We start from the raw sequence: 22,278 nt of genomic DNA on the forward strand, positions 1-22,278 counted from the left end.
AACTTCCCTCTCCACTCTACGCTCATCGCCTCGACTCGGACCAAGTTTTGGTCCATCTCCGACTGCATAGACCTCAACTTGCCCTGCAAATGCTCACACTCTGCAACAATCCCCTTACCCAATTCAAGCTCCTCGTCTTTGATGCGGAGTTGCTCCTCAAGTTCGCTCTTGCTACGGATCATCTGCATCAATTCCTGATCCTTTTTCTCCAACTCCTCACCAAGAGCCCGGTTGCGGGGATCCGTCCTCAACCGCTCGTGCATCTCGTGACATCTGTCACGGCAGCGACGGTACTTCTCCAGCATCTTCAAGAAGATCCTTGCCCGGACGTTGACCCTACGAATGCTTTCCACTTCCACCATGTATGTCTGAAAATCATAAAGACGGGGTTAAGCTAATGCTTTCGAACAAGGGAAAAGATTAAAGCAAGAACCAAAGGCAACGTATCCTCAAGCCCATGACGGCCACCTCATCCCTCAACTCGGCATCAGGGGTATTCGGAAGGGACTCATTCTCAACTTCTGAACATAACAGGCTGAACTACGGCACCAGATCCTCCCATTCTGCCAAGAGGTTAACGCTTGAAGGGATCTAAAGAATACAGGCTGAGCCCCCCGCATGAACTACCGAATGAGTGAGGCCCTCCTCGAACATCCTAATATTATCAGGATCCAGGTCTGACTCAGATTCATACTCATCAACCACCACACCTTTTCCCCTTTCCGCTACTGAAGGAGGAGCACGATCTACTGCGGAAGATGAGGGCACGTCTGAAGTCACAACAATAGCGCCAGAAGTCTGGTTCTCTACCACGACAAGGTGTTGATCATCAGTAACAACAGGGACTTCTGGTTGAGCCAAGGTGGCGGCTGGAGTTTCTGATCGCTGATCACGGGCGCCAACAACTTCAACAGTTGGGTCCTCCCCTACGGGAGGAGCCGCAATAACACCTTCTCCCAAGCTCGTCGGGGGAGAGTCGTCCAGGTGAATCACTGTCGGGGGTGCCGTCTGAAACTCTACTCTCCGTCTCTTCGACGGCTCCTCTTCCTCTCCAGTCGACGGTGACTCGTTCGTAGGATAGACGATATTGGTCGGGACCTCGTCCTGAGAAACAGCCCTCGCTGGAGTAGCCAATGCCGCAGATTCGACCGAAACAGCCCTCGACGAAGGTCGTACAGTGGGTACAACGACAAGACAAGCAGATGCGGCCGGTTTGCGAAAGTCTAGCTGAGGGGACCTTGCTCTTCGCACCATCCCTCACAACGATGAATGACACATAAGAGGCTAAATAAAAAAAAGAAGAGAGGAAAAATAGTAGATAAGGACGTCATCTCACCTGAAAGAGGCCTGCGTCCAAACCTCTCGTGAAAAGTCGACCAGGTGCGAATTCCCACTGTGTGGGGAAGAATGGCCTCCACCCATTCATGAATCCCATCGACAGGCGACGGGGGCAATCTCTCAACTGCAGAAAAATAGAGCAGTTTAGCATCCACAGAAAATGGTTGAACATTTCATTAATTAAAGACGCAAACTTACGGACAAAGTTCCATCTCTTGGGGAATCTCATCGAGTCCACCACAATATGCTTGGTCCGCACATAAAATTAATTTTCATAGAAACGATGGTTGGTTCTGTCGTCCATCTTCACCACCAGACCCCTCGATCCCCGAGGATGCACGTGAATCATCGTACCTCGAATCAGTTGTGGAGCAAAAATGCTAAGGATGTGGCCCAAAGTGACCACACGACCGGCAAGTTCCACATACTTGAGCAGCATAAGAAACAACTTGTACAAATAAGGCGAAAACTGAGTAGGACACACCTCGTAGTAATGGCAGAAATCTCCACCAACATGGGAAGAGGAAGTGTGTACCCTACAATAAAGGGTAGGAGTAGAACACACAATATCCGGGGCGGTCGAAGTGAACTCTATCGTCCCCCTCCGCTGGCCGCATCTCGTCGAAATTAGGGATTCCCCACCATTCCCTCAAATCTACAATCCCCCTTTCTCTCACAACGGAGGCGACGAGTTCCGGCTCCGCTCCACCGCCGAAACTAAAGTCAGTCGCGTCCCTCCCGGGGCGAGGCAGAATCTCATCTGCCGAGGGAACTTCCTCTTCCTCCATCGCATCCACTTCTCCGGTGATCTGAACAGAACTCTCTGGTACCGGATTAGCGGTGTGGAGATTATCACGAGAGGAATCGCCGGCCATTCTTAGCAGAAAACTCTCCAAGAGAAGCGATATGAAGAAAAGATAAAAGGTTTCGGTGAGCAAGAAGGTAAGCCAAAATTCGAGGTATCAAAAAAAGCGATATCTGAAGAACCCTCTCAAATGAATGATGAAGTGTATCAATCAAATGACAAGTTCCCCTATTTATAAGAGACATAAACTCCCCGAGCACGAAACCCAAGAGTCGCCATTTGAATCTGATGGGGCACGAAACATTTCAGTTTCCCAGGAACGTGTGTCATAATAGTGGCATACGCGAACCAACGCTTCATTGCCAACCGGAGTTTCGATTCCGAAACCATCGCAACGGTCCATGAGTATCGAAAGAACACCTCCACTCCGCCAAAAAATTCACTGAACACGACTAAGGAACGGAAAATTGGGGGTCAGATTCCTCTCGACTACGCTGCAAACATGATCCGTCCGTCGAGCCCGACAAAGGACGACCCCGACGGACGGAGAGACAAACTGTATTAGTAAAAATCTGACCGCCACGACTAGGTTGCCCACATCCCTTTTTTTTAGCAATCGGGTAGTGAAAGTCAATAGAGTCTGCTTCATTTCTCCTCTAAGATATCCGACACATCGAAAAGAGCAATGCCTAGAGTCACGACCAGAACGCACCACTGACCCAAGTGCGCCAAGTCACGGTGAGGGTGAAGAGGTTTCGACTATATATATAGCCCACAAAGGCTTTCATAACGGGGCTGAGGGGTTTTACCTAGGAAAAAAAAAGCAAAAGCTCCATCCCTGTATCCTAGAGAAAAAGCAATTGTAATCCCTTTTCCTCAAAGACTGAGAAAGAAGGCGATATTGAATCTTAATGAGATCATTGATATTTTCTTCATCCCTTATACATGTATTATTATGAAATCTCTCGATCTGGAATCAATTAAGTTTGACTATGATTTACTCCTTCATCTTTGATTGATTTGTTCGAAAAGATCTTAACATCTTTTGAGTCAAATAATACTAGTATTCTACTTGAATGTTTACTCGTTGGGCCTTTAGCTCTTGGCCCAATGGTCCCAACTAGATTTGACTCGTTCCACACTTCTGGCCCATAATCCCTTACCAAGTTAGGCTGGTTCATAACAATACTCTCATCCCAATAAAAACCTTGTCCTCAAGGTTCAAGATAGAAATTTCTAATGAAAGAAAGCATTTGTGTTGGCTTGCACCATTGAAAAGGATTCCCATATGTAATCTTCCGTGGCCATCAATGTGGTATCAGATTTTGAGTTAAAAGCAATGGCACTATCATGATCCCCAACTATTCAAGCATGATAAAGTGGAACATCCAATAGAGAAAAAGTGATCCAACAACCATCATCGCTTAGGCACTTCACTTTAGTTGTACGTGGAAGCAAAATGGAGAACTCATCACAACACCATGTTGAAGCTTGACCAACAAAAAAATATCCAGAAGGAAGAGCTTGTTGGGCACTGCTTCTTGTGTTACATTGTAGCGGGTTGGCTTTATTATCATCATTGTCCTGAAAGAGATAACATTTCATTTCTTGGTGAACTCCACCTGGATCAAAATCTTGCTGCAGAGTTGCGATGTCCGAGTCACTGAAATAAAAACAAACTGCCTCTATGCCCTCACAGCTTTCTGGTTTATCATATAAAACCAAATGATTACTCGAACGATGCAACTTTAAAGTTTCACTAGTATCTGATACATACCCAGGAATGGCAAAGGTGCTTCTCCTGCCAAAGCCAATAAACTAACTCCTTGTGCTTGAGCAAAGTTGATGAATCGGCATCCTTGTGGAAAACTGAGCTTCTGCAATGCCGCATGAGGCTCACACTTGAGAGAATGTCCCTCATGAACATGAATCCGATGGTACGAGTCATAGGCGTTTGAGTGATGCTTAAATCTAGTTGCCAACGCATCAAGAAAGTCGCACCTTAGAGCACCAACAATTGCTAGTCCATTCGCGATCTTCCCACAATCACGCTGGATAATTATCGAGTTCAAATTATCTTCAGTTGTTGGAACCATTTGGCTCGTAACAGCATTGTTCAATTTGTCAATTCGTGAATCCATAGCGCAATGCTCCAGACTTGTTTGCAGTTCAACAGAGTACACGACTTTGTTTAGCAAAACCAATAGGAAGGCAGAGAAAGGCGGTTTCAGGAGTTTTGGAGGCCAAGGATGAATGTTTCTAGTTACTTCCTTCATATTATTTCTCTCTCTGCGATAGCTAAATTCACTGGGATCAAAAAGAGGGAATATATTCTTATGCATCAATCTGATTCCAGCCATAATGAAGATATCATTACTATTCCACAATAATTTATTCATTTCATTTTCAATCAAATTGTGCCCTGCTCTTTCAGAACAATAAGAAAACCCCTGAACCACGACAATTCTGGAGTTCTCCTCATCCCCGTATGTTATTACTGTACCTTCACCTTCGTTAAAGACAAAAGGAAGCCCATAGTTTCCAAGAAGAAGAGTGGTATTCCGACAAGATTCACTCTTCGACCCCAGATCTCTACTAAGAACAAGACCCATATTCACTATATAATTTCTTGTAATTACAAGGTATGTGGTAAGAAAATTCGATCCAGGATCAAAAGGAAAGTCTAATCCAAAATGATCAGGTGGAAATGGATACAAAGGCAAGACAAGATCAGCAAGACCAAAGTTATTTAAGTGACTAAATATACCTCTGTTTAGAAGTTGGTCGTAAGTGCAAGCTGAAAGCATACAAGACATTGCCTCAAAGTTTTGGGCTAGCTCACGTCCATATTGATCATCAATCATGAATAGGTTACTGGAAATAGAGAACGCAGAACCAACCCATATTGGAGCCTTCTCTATGATTGTAGTAACAAGTTTCTCTTCATTATCCTTGCCTTCATTTTCAACGATGTTAGCACTATCATTTGCCGCATCAGTCGAAGTGCCATGATACATTGAATCATTAGGGAAATGGAATTTTCAATGATGTTAGCACTATCATTTGCCGCATCAGTCGAAGCGCCATGATACATTAAATCATTAGGGAAATGGGTCTCAGTAGTCTCTGTTCTCAGCATAAGCTCCTTATGTGGTTCCTGCATAGCATTTGGCTCCTGAATAGCATCTTTAAACCAATCGGATAATTCATCGAATTACAACTCAACTCAAAATGCTAGTGATTACAGATAACAGCAACAAAACTAGAATAGAAAGTACATAGATAGAGAGAAGGGGGATGAGAGGCACAGAGTCTAGAATGGTGATGAGAGGAAACAAACACTATACTCACAATACGCATGCCTCGCATCTCCCCCTTGTACGATGCTCATCACGGAGGTTGTCAGACACGCCAATCCGGTGCTCTCTCAAGAAATCAGTACGATTGGTCTAGTGAGCATTAAATCCAATGCAAAAGTTCCAATTCTTGCCATTGAATTTGATATGGGATATGGTTGCTGGAATCAATTGCTTATTGAACATCCTAAAATACTTTGCCCTCGACATCAACTTGGGCTTGCCCAGTGCTTAGTGGAGATGTCTCATTTGCATCAGTTTCCACATGATGAATTTGGATTAGACTTTCTGTTTGATCCTGGCTTGGGTATTATTCCTTTAATCACAAGGAAGTAATTATCCATGTGGACGGAAGTAATCCTATTTATACCAAGAAATTGTTCTGGTTGTTGAGAATAGAAGGAAATTGGGTGGATCGCATCGAGCGTGTCAATGCAGTGGAGAAAGATAAATGGTGGAGCAGCAAAATAGATAGCATATTGGCATGGACAGGGTATGAACCTGGAAAGGGTCTCGGTAAGAATCTCTAGGGTATCACTAAACCAATATAGCTAAAGCGTCACGGTACAACCTTTGGGCTTGGATATAAGTACACCTGGCAGGAGTATAACAATTGGTTACCGCCATGGCGTGGTCCTTATTACCCTCTTGAGCAGCCGGTACCACATTTGAGCCGGTCATTTCATCAAGTCGATATGATGTAGGGATCTGAAGAAGATGAATTTCTAGCTGGCATAAGGAATATGTTTTTAGAAGATGAAGACATGGACTGCATTGTAATAGTTGAGGAGGAAGAGGAGGAACGTCTCGCCATTCAGACAATGGAGAAGGGAGTTGTTCTCATGAATTGGACTGCTACACCATCAAAGGCCCGTCGAGTTCCTGGGTAGCCTGGAAATTAGCATCACTTACTTTGAAACAATTTTATGGGCATTTAAAGACATTTTTCAGTGTTTTGTTTTAATGATTTTGCTTTGAAATAATTGTTCGGATCATTAAAATTGCGTTTGTTTGACGTTTTAGTATTTATCAATGGTTTGTTGTTTTAGTATTTATTATTATACTTTATATTTTCCTTGTATAGCATTATTATTATTTATCCTGATGAACCTACAATGGTGATATGTAATGAGACAACGCAACATAAGGATAATGATTCAGAGGAAATAGAAGAAGAAGATATAATACATGAGGAAATTGTCAGAGAAGTGAAAAATTTTAAGAACAAGCCTAAGTCCAATCTGGATGAGACCGAGGTAGTTAATTTGGGAGATTCCGAAATAGTCAAGGAAACTCGTGTAAGCATCCACCTGTCACCATCAGAGAAAGAAGAGTACATCCGTTTCCTGAAGGAATATGAAAATATTTTTGCATGGTCTTATGATGATATGACTGGTTTGAGCACATCTATTGTGGCTTATAAACTACCTACCAACCTTATGTGTCCGCCTGTAAAGCAGAAGCTCAGAAAGTTCAAGCCCGATATGATTCTGAAAATAAAAGAGGAAGTCACCAAGCAGATCAAAGCTAAGGTTCTTAGAGTGGTTGAATATCCAACCTGGTTGGCTAATATTGTTTCGGTTCCCAAAAAAGATGGGAAAGCAAAGTGTGTGTTGACTATCGGGAGTTAAATAGAGCGAGTCCCAAAGATGATTTCTTATTACCCAATATACACATACTGATCGACAATTGTGCCAAGTATGAAATCCAGTCTTTTGTGGACTGCTTCGCAGGATATCATCAGATCAGGATGGATGAAGAAGATGCTGAGAAGACAACCTTTATTACACTGTGGGGAGTATACTGCTACAAAATGATGCCATTTGGCCTAAAGAACGCTGGAGCCACTTATATGAGGGCCATGACAACCATTTTCCATGACATGATACACAAGGAGATAGAAGTGTACGTGGATGATGTCATCATCAAATTATAGATCACATAGCAGACTCGAGGAAATTCTTTGATCGGCTTCGAAGGAATAATTTGAAACTGAACCCTGCAAAATGTGCTTTTGGGGTCGCTGTTGGAAAGTTGTTAGGATTCATCGTCAGCCGTCGAGGAGTTGAGTTAGATCCGTCAAAGGTCAAGGCTATCCAGGATTTTCCACCTCCAAAGAACAAGAAAGACGTGATGAGCTTCTTAGGGCATCTCAACTACATCAGCCGTTTTATAGCGCAACCAACTGTGATCTGTGAACCAATTTTCAAAATGTTAAAGAAGGATGCCGCAACAAGTTGGACTAAAGAATGTCAGAAAGCTTTTGACAAAATCAATGAATATTTGTCCACACCACCAGTCCTGGTCCCGCCGGAACCTAGGAGACCTCTGTTATTCTATTTGTCCGTACTAGATGGGGCTTTCGGTTGTGTCTTGGGACAATACGATGAGACGGGAAGAAAAGAGCAGGCCATATACTATCTGAGTAAGGAGTTCACACCATATGAAGCACGATACTCTTTGCTGGAATGCACCTGTTGTGCTCTGACATGGATAGCTCAAAAGTTAAGGCACTACTTCTGTGCCTACACTACATATCTCATATAAAGGATGGATCCTCTAAAATACATTTTCCGGAAACCCATATCTATGGGGAAGTTGACAAAATGGTAGATATTGTTGAGTGAATTTGACATCGTTTATGTAACTTAGAAAGCGGTCAAGGGATATGCATTAATGGATCATCTGGCAGAAAATCCTATAGGAGGAGAATACGAACCGCTGAATACGTATTTTCCCGATGAAGAAGTATCATTTGTAAGGGAAGATATCACCGAAACCTATGACGATTGGAGAATGTTCTTTGATGGGGATTTAAATTTCAAAAGAGTGGGTATTGAAGCTGTTTTGGTATCAGAGACAGGTCAACACTACCCAGTATCCACGAAAACTCAGATTTTCGTGTACCGATAATATGTCGGAATATGAGGCTTGCATCTTAGGGCTCAATTTGGCCATTGACATGAACATTTAAGAATTGCTGGTAATTGGTGATTCAGACCTTTTGGTACATCAGGTTCTAGGGAGTGGGCTACAAAGAATACCAAAATATTACCGTATCTGTACTATGTGCAAGAATTGATGAAGAGATTCACAAAGATAGAGTTCAAACATGTTTCGAGAATCCAGAATGAGTTTGTAGATACATTGTCTACTCTATCTTCCATGATACAACACCCATACAAGAATTTCATCGACCCTATTCCAGTAGGGATCCATAATCAACCAGCTTATTGCACTCATGTTGAAGAAGAAACGGATGGGAATCCGTGGTTCCATGATATCAAAGAATACTTGGCAAAAGGATAGTACCCTGAACATGCAAATGATACTCAGAAACGCACACTCCGAAGATTGTCCAATTATTTCTTCCAAAGTGGAGAAATTCTGTATAGAAGAACTCTAGATTTATGATTATTACGGTGTGTTGATGCTAAGGAAGCCTCCAAACTGCTCGAGAGATGCATGCCGGAACCTGCGGACCACACACAAATGGTTTCGTTTTAGCTAAGAAGATATTAAGAGCATGATATTTTTGGATGACTATGGAAATGGACTGCATCGGGTATGTTCAAAAGTGTCATCAATGCCAAGTACATGCAGATATGATACGAGTGCCACCAAACGAACTCAATGCAACAAGTGCACCTTGGCCTTTCTCCGCTTGGGGAATGGATGTCATCGGTCTGATCAAACCAAAAGCTTCGAATGGGCACATGTTCATTTTAGTGGCCATAGACTACTTCACAAAATGGGTTGAAGCTGCATCTTACAAAGTTGTAACTAAGAAAGTCGTCACAGATTTTGTTTTAAGGATCGTATTGTTTGTCGATTCGGGGTGCCAAAATCTATCATCACCGACAACGCCACCAACCTTAATAGTGAATTAATGAAATCTATGTGTGAAACCTTCAAGCAAGCATAAGAATTCCACAGCATACAGGCCCCAAATGAATGAAGCTGTGGAGGCCGCCAACAAGAACATCAAGAAAATATTGAGAAAAATGGTAGACAATCACAAACAATGGCACGAGAAATTACCATTTGCCTTATTGGATATCGTACCACAGTTCGCACATCAATTGGGGCAACTCCCTACTTGTTGGTCTACGGTACTGAAGTTGTCATTCCCGCCGAAGTCAAAATTCTTTCTTTAAGAATCATAGAAGAAGCTAAACTCAGTGATGCAGAATGGATACGAAGCCGCTACGAACAATTGGCTCTCATTGACGGAAAAAGAATGAATACGGTATGCCATGGTCAACTTTACTAGAACAGAATGTCCAGATCTTTCAACAAAAGTGTCAGACCTAGACAGTTCATATTGGGGCAGCTGGTGCCGAAGCGATCTTCCTGCATCAGGATGAAGCCAAAGGGAAATTTTCACCTAATTGGCAGGGATCCTACATGGTTCACAGAGTACTAACAGGAGGATCACTCATACTTGCAAAAATGGATGGAGAAATTTGGCCAAAACCTATCAATTCAGATGCAGTCAAAAGATACTACATTTAGATTGTTTACATTTCTTCATTTGATGTAATTGAACTACGCTTGACCTGATTTCTGTTTAAGACAGGATACGTAGGCAGCCCTGTGGGTTTGGTCACAAATCAATAAAATCTTAATTTTTACCATGGTTAAAAATTGATGTAGAATTTTGAGGAGGACCCTCAAAATTCCGAAGCAAGTTCCGCCAACTTCGTCATATGTAGAACGGTCAAAGAATTTCTTATTAAACTAGGGCAAAATTTTGAGGAGGACACTCAAAATTCTAATGCAAGGAAGTCGCAATGTCTCTAAAAGTGTCACAGTCATTGGTTCATCTGACTTATTTGATATTGCATACTATTATATTTTAATTAACTACATTTATCAAATGCACGCATATTTTCTCAAAACCTTTATTTTTATAAATAGCCAGATGCTACCCAGGGTAACTTAAATAGGATCTCGAGACAAGGTAAAAGCAAAGCAAGCAAGCGAAGGCACGAACCAACCTTCCTCGCAAAACTTACGATTTTTCTTTAGATGCAGGAACAAGGAATATTCGCAAATACACACACGCATCAAAAATCATTATCTTCATAATGGCAAAGTTGCCAAACGCAAACACGTCTCCAGCTAAGAAATACTCTACTATCACTCATTGTCTTTTCTTTACATGAGACTAAGCACTATTTCCCTAATTGCATAAGACTAAGCATTGTCTTTCCTTGTATGAGACTAAGCACTGTCTCCTCTTCTTGCATGAGGCTGAGCATTGCCTCCCTAACTGCATAAGGCTACGCATTGCCTTTCTTTACATGAGACTAAGCACTGTCTCATCTTCTTGCATGAGGCTAAGCATTGTCTCCCTAATTGCATAAGGCTAAGCATTGCCTTTCTTTGCATGAGAATAAGCACCGCCTGCTCTTCTTGCATGAGGATAAGCATTGCCTCCCTAACTGCATAAGGCTAAGAATTGCCTTTCTTTGCATGAGACTCAGTATTGTCTACTCTTCTTGCATGAGGTAAAGCATTGCTTCCCTAACTGCATAAGGCTAAGCATTGCCTTTCTTTGCATGGGACTAAGCATTGTCTCCTCTTCTTGCATGAGGCTAGGCATTGCATTTCCTTGTGTGAGACTAAGCACAGTCTCCTCTTCTTGCATGAGGCTAAGCATTCCCTCCCTAAATTGCATAAGGCTAAGCTCGACCTTTCCGTGCATCGAGACTAAACATCATCTCCTCTCCCTGTATCAGGCTAAACACTGCCTCTTCAATTGTCTAAGGCTAAGCATTGCCTTATCCTTGCATAATACCAGACGCTACCTCCATTATGCTATTTGAAGCCTAGCATTATTTTCTATTTTTCCGGGTCTAAGCACTGCCTGAATCTTACACAAGACTAAGCTCTATCTTGTTTCAATTCGCATATGACCAAGCCTCATATCTTTGCATCTCATGGGCTGAAACATCGCCATTTTTTCCCAAGGCATCATAATCCGAAGGCATCATCCTCATAGCCGGAAGACACCATGCCATGGCCTGAGGATTTCTCAATATTGCACATCATTATTCAAAGGCGTCATGGTTCAGAGGCACCATTTTCATGGCCCGAGAATACCATTTCATGGCCTGCGAATCCCTTATCACGCGATTCATGGTCCAGGACGTCATGGTCTAAGGACATCATCCTCATCGTCCAAAGACAACTTTCATGGTCTAAAAGAATTTGCATCATGTTTAAATTCTCGCAATAATCCCATATGCTTGCATGCATTGTGTTTAAGTTTTGTAGGTAATCCAGGAGGTAACCGTTCTCTTAACGGGAGAAATCTTTGCTCCGGTTTTCGTTCAATGTTCACATTCTACAATTATTTCAAACACAGCCAACCACCATCAATTACGCAGTTACACTTGACAACCGTTCAAATGCTCATTTTAAAATACATCCATAACTTCTCAGAGTCACACTCATGATTTTGTGCAACTTCATCTTACCACCCAAAAGAACCTTTTTCGAAACATACGACCATTCCTATAACAACTCAACCGGTCCAGTTCACCGATGGATCCAAAACTACACACGACCTGATTTCCATAATACCAGGGATATGTAGGCAACTCAGAAACCAGGGTTCAGCCTCCATTTTTCAAATCACCCCGCTCGGTCAAAATCGGTCATCATTGTTTTACCCGACAACTCTTTCATCATTCCCGGGTTAAGAGGGGCAGCTGTTGATAACCAATTTTTTTCACATATTTTTAAAATACATATATATACTCTTAAAATATTATGCTTGCATCATTATTTAGTTTACAAACCTATATAAACATTTTCTATAATTTTTCATAATTTTTAAAGATCTAAATTAATTTATTTTTACATTTTTATTACATAAATATCTAATAATTATCTTATTTTGTGATGACTTAATAATCCAAATTTATTATTTACACTGATATGTATATTTTATAATATTTTTCTTCATTTTTTGTAATTATATTTGTATTTTTATGCTAATTACACATTTTTTGCAATAATATCCTTGACTTTGTAATTAACTGCATTTATTACTTTATTTAGAGTTAAAATAATTTTTTACATATTTACACCCTTCAGCTATTATTTTAAAATACTTATTTGCTTAAATAATATTTTTAATACCTATTTAGCTATTTTATTAATTATTGTTTTTCTTAATTTCTTTATTTTTAAAAGCTGGCCAAGCTTTTAAGCCAATTTTCAGACCAAAAGGCCCAGTACCTTAGCCCAATAGCCTCAGCTCAAACAAAATGATCCTTAATATTAACCCGGTCGATACCCATTTATTCGACCTGCCCCGTTCAAATTTTTAATCCTGGTCGTTGATCTTTCAAGATCAACGGCCCTCATTCACCCTCTCCTTTTATATTAACCTCACCCAAACCCTAACCCTTATTTTCACCCGTCCGCGCTCCCAAATCCTCTCGAACCTGCCCCTCACCTCACAAACCCTAGTCGCCGCCCCAAGTCTTCTCTAAATCTAGCTCGTCCTTGGATTCTTACCATGATTTACTTACCTTTTCCTGATTATACCGTTATTACTTCTGTAAATACGGTGTTACTTAGTACTTGCCCATTTTGGGCAAGTATCAATCTTTGAACCAAAGGGATCAGCCTTATTCTCCAATATTTGGATGATATTTCGTCCTTCTACGTTCATAGCAAGGCTATGAGGTTCAGATTCACCAAGATCTCCGGCCAATTTCTGATCCTAGTCAAACTAGGGTTTACTGGGTTCCTTCTCCTAATCCAATTCTAAATTGATTTGTGTGTTTTTCTTTCCTTTTTATGTTTGATTGACTTTATTTTCTTACTTGTGTGTTGATTTACCACTATATGAACCCCTCCCCATTCTCCTTTTTGGACAGACTTTTAATAGTTAAGTTTCACTAAAAAACTAAAGGTTTTCACTCTATTATTCTCTCATTCTCTTGTTCTATACTTTGGCTCTTGGCCGGCAGAAAGCCAAGGCCACTAGAATTCGATTTTTTTAACTTTTTTTGGTGCGAGCACTGCCCAGGGTTCCTTTGAAGCCCTTGGGAACTTTGACTAAGATCCTGGGTTATACCGTCCTTTGTTGACGTTCAGAGCATTTTGGAGTCTGTTCTTTCTTGCTTGTCTAGTTGTCAATCAATAACTGGTGAGTTCTTTAGCCTTTGCAATATTTATTCTCCTGTTTTCATGATTTGCATATTCATACCTTTGAAATTTCATAACCTAATGTGTTTCTAGACTATCTCTATATGCACCTTGCTGGTATCGAATTTGTTTTGTGATATAAACCTCTTAGCTAATGATCCGCAGTGACAAGTTGCAATGTCCATTAGAGTTTCTGCTCAAATCACCTATATGGAAATTGGAATTCACAATCATCTCTGGAATTTTTTGTTTTTATGATGCTATCATTGTGCGACACGATAGAATGTCAACTTTCTATATTTTGAAACAAATATAACTTTAAAATTTTCTTTTGCCCTTAGAGAGAGATTTATAGTCACACAAATTTCTATAATTTGTTTGAGACCACAAGTTTTAAAAGTTCTTAAACTCAATGTAAAGTTAAAGGGCGCCACTTAAATTAGTTCAAACTGTAAAAGAAATTTACATATTGCCGCATCCACCGGTTGGTTGGTACTGTATTATAACAATATGATTGTTGAAGGTATTATTGATTAAAGGTGACAACTTGTTAATTATTAGAGAAGGTAATGAAAGAAAATAACGACCACCTCAATTCACACATTGGAAGTTGTCTTAGAAGGCTAAAAACTCGTGGAACCAGTGCAGACTTAATAGCTAACACCGTCTAAGAGTAGAATAATCATGTATTAAAGAAACTATAAAGATGATACGTACCAAGTAGTTGCGATTGATTTAAAGACCTAATTTTTGTTGAAGGCATTTTATTTAGTTAGTATTAGAAAATGAGCCAACAGATGCTGTATAAAATATTAAGGACATGGTGTCTTTTAACTTCATGAATGTTGTGTAAATAGTAAGGACTACTTGTCCTTAGTTTTTGAACATGTAATTTTAAGTTTAGTACTACATGTCCTTAACTTTTGAACTTGTAACTCTTAGTTCAGGACTACATATCCTTAACTTTTGAATTTGGAACTCGAAGTTCAGGACCACCTGTCCTTAATTTTTGAACTTCCAACTCTAAGTTCAGGACCAACTGTCCTTAACTTATAAGCTTGTTAATATAAGTTGAGGACTAGCTGTCCTTAATTTATAAGCTTGTAAGTCTAAGTTAAGGACTACTTATCCTTAGTTTTTGAACTTGTAACTCTAAGTTTAGGACTATCCATTCTTAACTTTTGAACTTGTAACTCTAAGTTCAGGACTACATGTCCTTAACTTTTGAACTTGGAACTCGAATTTCAGGACTACCTGTGAATTCAATATAAATATTATCTATACTCAGAAAAGTTCATTTTCTCTTTCATGAAATATCTTCTAAAAGACATTCATAGTGTTTTCTCGAGACACAAACACATGAATTAAAAGACACTTTATACAGAAGGAACTAATAAGTTATAATGCATTTAAGGATGTAAACTTAGAATAGCTTGGCTGAAGGATGAGTTTAAGATCAAAGATATAGCCATGTGTTACTGAGAGAAAAAATGCACAGAAGAGATTGAGAGAGAAGCACACATAGCTAGCCACTTCCGTACAGAGAGAAGCGAGAGTTTGGGAAGAAAAGAAATGGAAGAAAGGGTAAAAATATCTTTTCATATTAATTTTAATAGAGTAGTGGCTATTTTTGTTCAACATTAGAATTGCTGGATAAAAAATAAATATCACCTTAAATAGTGGCTACCCGACGCCATTTTCACGGTAAAAAATGCAATAAAATTTTGGGCATTTAACTTTCTTCTTTCATTATTTTAGGACATGTATCGCCCTAATCCGGGTGAAGAATCAGCTAAGGCCGGACGCCATGCTGTGCTAGTAGTCGGATACATGCAAGGGCAGCTCTAGGGTAAGGCAAGTGAAGCCCTTGCCTTAGACCCCCAAATATTTAAGGCCCCAAAAATATGAAACACCACTATATTATTATTAATATATACTCCATAATTTGTATTTATTTAATTATTAATAAAAGATTTTAAATTGTAATAATTTTTAATATTTGGTAGAGGTAGACTGAGCGAGTTTATAGAATAATATTTTTTTCTCACTAAATTAAATAACACATTTACCTTCTCATCAATTCTATTGCTTTTCCTTCATGTATAGCCTTTTTTCATGTTTCTCACGATTTTACTTTCTAATTTCAATTCAAATTCTCTAAGTTAACTATTCCTTTTTGTCATATTTGATTGATCCACACATCAGAATGCAAGTTCTTTTGTGTCTCATCTTTTTTAACCAAGATATCCCCGAGACAACTATCACAAGGCTCAAAACACGATAGATAATGGGCTCACCCTTTTTCATTTTTATTTAAGGTAAGAATTCAATACCATATGACGTGCGCTTTACCCATACATCTTGAGTTGCACTCTCACCACTAGATCAAAGTCATGTAGGTTTTTTTATGTCTCAATATTTATGGAGTTTATAAAAGAAGTTTAAGGGTCTTTTAATATATTTTGGTTTTAGGCTACCAGTTCCATTGAGCCGCCTCTCATTGATGATCAACAATTATTTACAAACTTCAACCCAACCATGAACATGTTGTTCAACCAACTTCATTCATATTTGATAACTGAATGACACACTCACTGCCTTTAATGTTCTTGTCACTGTTATTTTATCTTAATTGAAACTCTATAAGTTTGATTGAGAATGTCAGGGGTGGACTAATGACTCTAGCAGGAGACTCGTAAAGCCCTGATTTAGGTCCGCAAAATTTTTAATAATGAATTTCATAATTTTATTTCAAATTAGACAATATTAATGTTTGCAGAAAAAAAATTAAAAATACAACAGATTTGTAAAAAATAATTTAAAAACTTTAAATTAAACTACTTAAATTTTCATATTAGCAAATATAATTTTTACAACAATATCAAATGTACCATATTGCAAATACATGTCTAACATCTCATTTATTTAAATTACCCTTTTTTAATATAAATAATAATATTACTATGTGAAGTTAAAGACTTTATGTCGTTTAAGAATATATATACTATAAACAACAAGTATGAAAAAATGGCAAGACTAATTCTTTTGCATATATGTATGTATACATACTAATAAAAAAAGTATAAGGCCTCTTATTAAAATTTGGCTTTAGGCCATTAATTTTATGAAGCCGCCCTTGGATACGGGAAAAGGAACGGTGTCCCTTGTTTCATCATAAGGAACAATTGGTCTCTCTTGGGGACTGAATGGTTATGCCCTTGTTGATCCAGATATGCTCTTTGACTTTGCTTGTTCAGAACGTGTGAGGGTCCATCTAGTGCTGAATTAGTTGACTAGTAATGATGTTTGCTTTCTGAAAAATGAATTTGTGCTTGATATCAAACTTTGTTTGGTTTTAATCTTTATGTGATAAAAGTAGTAAAAAGTGCAGCGATTGTGCTAAAATTTGGCGACTTATTTTTTTTATTTGATGTTATAAACAGGGATATTCCAAGTTTTTAAGGAATTTGGAAAGCACAAGAACAAGATTAGGGAATCTGTTTGTTATTGTTCGCAACTATTGTCCTACGTGTCTGTATGTTCTTTCCACTGGATTACTTGGTCTTGAGCTCTTATGGGCCAAAACCAAATATCTCTTTGATATGACTATTATATCCCTACCATATATATAGGCCAAAACCAAATAGTATATTTTTGTTATGGCTATTATATCCCTGCTTTATATATAGGAAAAAATCAAATAGTATCTTTTTGTTATGGCTGTTATATCCCTGTCTTATATGTCGAGTCTGTTATTAGTTATGTTTTGTTCCAATATATGCTGACTGGCCTGCTTATGATGAGGGCACAACTATGACTTTATTTCCAACTAAACGGTGGGCAGTCACTTTTTTAAGGACGCTTCCATGATGTTTGACCTTTTGAGTTTGATTCTGGTTTGCTGAATGTATTACTTTAGGAAATTGTGTGGTCGTGCTTTTAAAAAGAACAATTAACAAACTAGGTACAATTTACATACGAATGGTATCGAATTAGTTTAGACAATGAAATTATTTGAGGACAGCCTCTCTACTTTTATAAGGTAGGGGTAATGTTGGTGTACACGTTTCCTTTTCATATTCACTTGTTGGGTTTTACAAAGAAAAATGTAACAATTTTGGACAGTTGCGAGGGTTGCGTGTTTTTGTTATTTAGCTGGAAAGAACGTTTACTTCTTCATTGTGGTGGTGTATTGTAATAGCACTTTTGAACTTCTGTTCTTTGGTGATTATACTAGTTGTAAGAAGAGAGTAAGAACTGAGCAGTATAAATCAAATTCTATCGTAGTAGAATGTTAATAATAAGTGGAAAAAGATTGTGAACTGTTGAGGCTACCGGGCACTTTGCGTGTGTACCAATATTCATATATTTAAAAAATGGTAGCTTATGCAATGGCAGAACTCAATATAAGAAGCACTTTCATATCTTTATAGAACGCCCTGGTAGCCGTAAAAATAGCACGGTCTAGCTAGTTTTCAAATTGGTCATTCAAAAATAGCCAACATTTACCAAGTCAATGAAAAATAGCCACTAGTTTGCTGCAACAGAGACCGGTCCAGTATAATATACTGGAGTTCGGTGTACCTGTGTATGAACTTCCAACATATTATGTTGGACCGGTATTCTTTGCTGGCTTTAGTATAATATACTGGAGACTGGAGCACCGATGCTCCAAACTCCAGTATATTATGCTAACTCCAGTCTAATATACTGGAACTCCAGTATATTATGCTGGAGTATTTTCCGGATTTTGAATAGTGTTTTCGTTCAGATTTATCTTTACATGAAAAGTGGCTAAATTTCGATTACTTTTGAAACTGTGCTATTTTTGAACGACCACTTGTAAATCTAGCTATTTTTGAATTTCTCCCCTGGTAGCCTGCCTAATCCATCTGGATCAAGAACGAAATCTTCTTATACAGTTAAAATAGCACGATCTAGCCAGTTTTCGGACAAATAGCTAGCGTTTACCAAATCAATGAAAAATAACCACTATTTTGCTGCAACATAGACCAATCCAACATAATATACTGAAGTTCGGTGCACCTGTGTATGAACTTCCAGCATATTATGCTGGACCGGTATACTTTGCTGGCTCCAGTATAATATACTGGAGACTGGAGCACCGGTGCTCCAAACTCCAGTATAATATACTGGAATTCCAGTATATTATGCTGGAGTATTTTTTCGGATTTTGAACAGTGTTTTCGTTCATATTTATCTTTACATGAAAAGTGACTAAATTTCGATTACTTTTGAAATTGTGGCTATTTTTAAATGACCAATAGTAAATCTGACTATTTTTGAATTTAGCCCTCTTATACGTTGAAACTAAGGAATAAGGCTCAAGGAAATCTTCCTCGGGTTTGCATTTTCCTCGGGAACAAATTATTTACAATTATATCTCTCTAATGTACGTATAAGAATAATTTTCTGAAGTATTAAAAGGTAAACCGGACTTAAAAAAGTAAGTTTAACGTATTATATATGCTTTTGAAGTCTTTGCTCTACGAGACCTAAAAAGGAAAAACAAAAATTAGATGGATGAAAAGTAATTAAAAGAACTTTTGATTTAATTATATGGCCTACATCAATCTTCCTCTAAGAATCATCGAGTTGACGACTTTCTTGTTTGAACTTTTCATTTTCTATTTTCCTCATTTGTTTCATGCAGAAATTTCTGCTTTAAACCCATTTGTCTAATATTCACTCCTTTAGCTAATGATCCGCAGCGCTAAGTTGCAATGTCCATTAGAGTTTCTGCTAAAATCACCTATATGGAAATTGAAATTCACAATCATCTCTGGAATTATTTTTTTTTTTTTTTATGATGCTATCGTTGTGCGACACGATAGAATGTCAACTTTCTATTTTGAAACAATATAAGCTTAAAATTTTCTTTTGCCCTTAAAGAGAGATTTATAGCCACACAAATTCCTTTTTCAGCTCCAATATCAGTGAATATTAGGGGTGTGCATTTGATTTATCGATTCGGTTTTGACCCTTATCGATAATTACTTATCGATTATTGTTTTGTACATATGCTTATGTTATCGTTTCAATAAGGTTTCGATTTCGATTTATCAATTTTTGGGGCTTATCGATTCGGTTATCGATTACACCAATAAGAATTTGCGGATTCCACGGAAAGTATATCGCTATAAACACGCCAACTAATATGGACAAAAAGAAGCTAAAATAAGACGAACACCGTTTATAACATAAAAATTATGTCAACAAGCACATGCAACGAAACTAAAGTAAGGGATCAAATGTATGTCACTAACACTCCAACGATATAAAAAAAATACATCATCACAACTAATTCTGTTTTCCATTAATTTGAGCTTCATTCCCTTGAGCTTTAAATAAGATCATTCCTTAAATGTGGTAGAGGAAATAATATGGTTAGGGACTTAGGGTAAAGGGAAGGGTATTATGGAATAAGGGTAAAAAAAAGGTAATTTTTTTTTTTGTCTTTTTAGTATATCTTATCGGTTTATCGATAAATCGATAACCGAAGAGGACAAAATCGAAATAGAAATCGATAACTCGATAAGGAATTTCAAAATCGAAATCGATAAATCGATAAACCGATAACAAATAATCTATTCGATTTATCGATAAACCGATTCGAATGCATACTCCTAGTGAAGATTTCTCTCATCTCTTTTCAATTGACTGGCACAGACAACTGTTCGATGTGGTATCTATAGGGATGGTAGATGGCAAGTGGAAGGGAGAGAGATTTCGGGACAAGTATTGGTGTCAATGGAAAAGGTGCAATCCAATAGTGTTGTCGTGGTTAATGAATTCCGTGGCTTAGAACTTAATCAGTGGAATTGTATATGGTACAAATGCTCAGACTGACTGGGAGGAGCTACGCAAGAGAGTCGACAAAGTGGATGGCTCTCCATCTTTCAATTTGTGCACTGGCATTGCGACTTTAACTCTAGGTACCCTGTCCATCTCTGCCTATTACTCCAAGTTAAAAGACTTGTGGGATTAATTTGAGGCATTAGTGCCATTGGTTGTGACGGTCCAAAGTCTAAAAACTTTGTGGTGTTTCTTCATAAGACTGAAGCTATATCAATTTCTCATGGGCTAAATTGCCAACTATCTTCAAGCTAGAAGTGGTTTGACCAAAAGATATGACACTTTTTGCTAAACTAATTAAAATATAAATAAGATAAAAAGCAAATCCTAGTCAAGCACAATAAATCTTAGATCTAGTCACGTATTGGAACAGTGATGTCCTCCAGCACATTAAGCCAATTATCAGATTAAAAAATGAAACTTTTGAGACTAAATGGAGGGGCAATAATGAGCAATAAATATGAAAAATGGCACTAAATATAAATAAGGAGAACGATTCACCCAAACATTGAATGATGTGGATGATTCTTTCTTCTGACAACAACGTGCGATAAATAGATATGAAAATGGACAAAGCGTTCTTGGATCGTGTGAGTGGAAAGACAGAATAAACAATAGAGTTAATCATTGTGGCAAAGTGAGCTTTTGTATTCTCTCCCAAGAGTCAACTTCTTACAAGAGTTCTTATCCAAGTGAGAATCCACCCATTTTGTTCCCTATCGTTTACTATTTATATGGGGTATTCCTAGGAAACAATAAAATGGACAGCCAGGAGAAAGTTCGATTGAATATTCCTTTTGTTAATTCCAAGACTATTCTAGTTGGTACTCTTATGCTCCTCTATTCGACCTCAGCCTTCATGTTTTGCCCGGCGACTCCTCGCTGTTGGGCCCTGCTCGACCACGACCATAACTTCCACAATTGTTAATTCATATTCGCTGAATTTCCTTAGTCGGATTTTGACCCATACAGTTAGTTCCTCTCGTTAGTGAGTGGACTTTATCAGCAACAGTTCTGGAGAAATTTCGACGTGTTGGCCGAGCAGAAGTGATTATCGTCAAGATGGTGACGTATCGTTATGAGGGTTGTGGTCAATGAGGTAGGTACATGATGACGTCACGACCGCATGCGTCATCATTGCGCATCTTCCCGATGTGCAGCATCGTATCTCAAGCCTCTACGCTTTGATTCTAGGGCCACTGACTATTATTTGCACCAGTTCGGGCGCCCCAGTTATCTATAAATGGGGGGGGGGGAAGGCTTCTCAATGAAACTTTTGCATTCTCTAGTTTCTTCACCCCTACACTTTGCTTCTTCTTCTTCTTCTTCTTCTTCTTCTTCTTCTTCTTCTTCTTCTTCTTCTTCTTCTTCTTCTTCTTCTTCTTCTTCTTCTTCCTCCTGAGTTCTTGCTCCCTGCATCTTCCGTCATCACTGCCCTCTCTTTATTTCCGGCTACGACGTATACACATTATCGAAAAATGACTAACGTGACCCTCAACATCGAGACGGTCTCTGACCCCACTCCATTATCGGTGGTCATGCCTTCCGGTGACGGAGTACCTACGGTTTTGGAGGACAAAAGCTTCCCCACTGTGGAGGAGGTCATTCCCTGTAACCCAACTTCTAGGTCCGACTTCTCGAAGGAACCTGCCCACGACCACGAGCCTACGAGGTCTGAGATGGAGGCGAAGCATCTCTCTGCCCTTAGGGCCAAATATGGCATTCCCGCTCACG

At 38.9% G+C, this 22,278-nt stretch overlaps 2 protein-coding genes across 2 annotated transcripts; one reads left to right on the top strand and one right to left on the bottom strand.

The window, feature by feature from the left end:
• Positions 1–3,154: 3,154 nt before the first annotated feature.
• LOC104226148 (uncharacterized) lies at positions 3,155–6,386 on the bottom strand. The gene is made up of 2 exons (XM_009778047.2): positions 3,921–6,386; positions 3,155–3,846 (listed from the first exon to the last, which is right to left on the bottom strand). Exons 1-2 carry the CDS (start codon positions 5,158–5,160, stop codon positions 3,509–3,511), a joined length of 1,578 nt encoding a protein of 525 aa, XP_009776349.1. The 5' UTR covers positions 5,161–6,386; the 3' UTR covers positions 3,155–3,508.
• Positions 6,387–8,175: 1,789 nt separating this feature from the next.
• LOC138875929 (uncharacterized) lies at positions 8,176–8,808 on the top strand. Its single transcript, XM_070154809.1, has 2 exons — positions 8,176–8,362; positions 8,516–8,808. The coding sequence occupies exons 1-2, from the start codon at positions 8,176–8,178 to the stop codon at positions 8,806–8,808; spliced, it is 480 nt and encodes a 159-aa protein (XP_070010910.1).
• Positions 8,809–22,278: the final 13,470 nt, after the last annotated feature.

The sequence above is a fragment of the Nicotiana sylvestris genome, chromosome 1 (genome assembly GCF_000393655.2).
Source record: "Nicotiana sylvestris chromosome 1, ASM39365v2, whole genome shotgun sequence".
Taxonomy (NCBI): Eukaryota; Viridiplantae; Streptophyta; class Magnoliopsida; order Solanales; family Solanaceae; genus Nicotiana; species Nicotiana sylvestris.

Excerpts from the sequence above, each read along its gene's own strand:
- LOC104226148 (XM_009778047.2), bottom strand. The coding sequence starts at position 5,160 with ATGTATCATGGCACTTCGACTGATGCGGCAAATGATAGTGCTAACATC. Across the intron at positions 3,847-3,920 it reads AGCACCTTTGCCATTCCTGG|AAAGCTGTGAGGGCATAGAG; the intron begins GTATGTATCAGA and ends ATGATAAACCAG.
- LOC138875929 (XM_070154809.1), top strand. The coding sequence starts at position 8,176 with ATGGATCATCTGGCAGAAAATCCTATAGGAGGAGAATACGAACCGCTG. Across the intron at positions 8,363-8,515 it reads TGTTTTGGTATCAGAGACAG|GTTCTAGGGAGTGGGCTACA; the intron begins GTCAACACTACC and ends TTGGTACATCAG.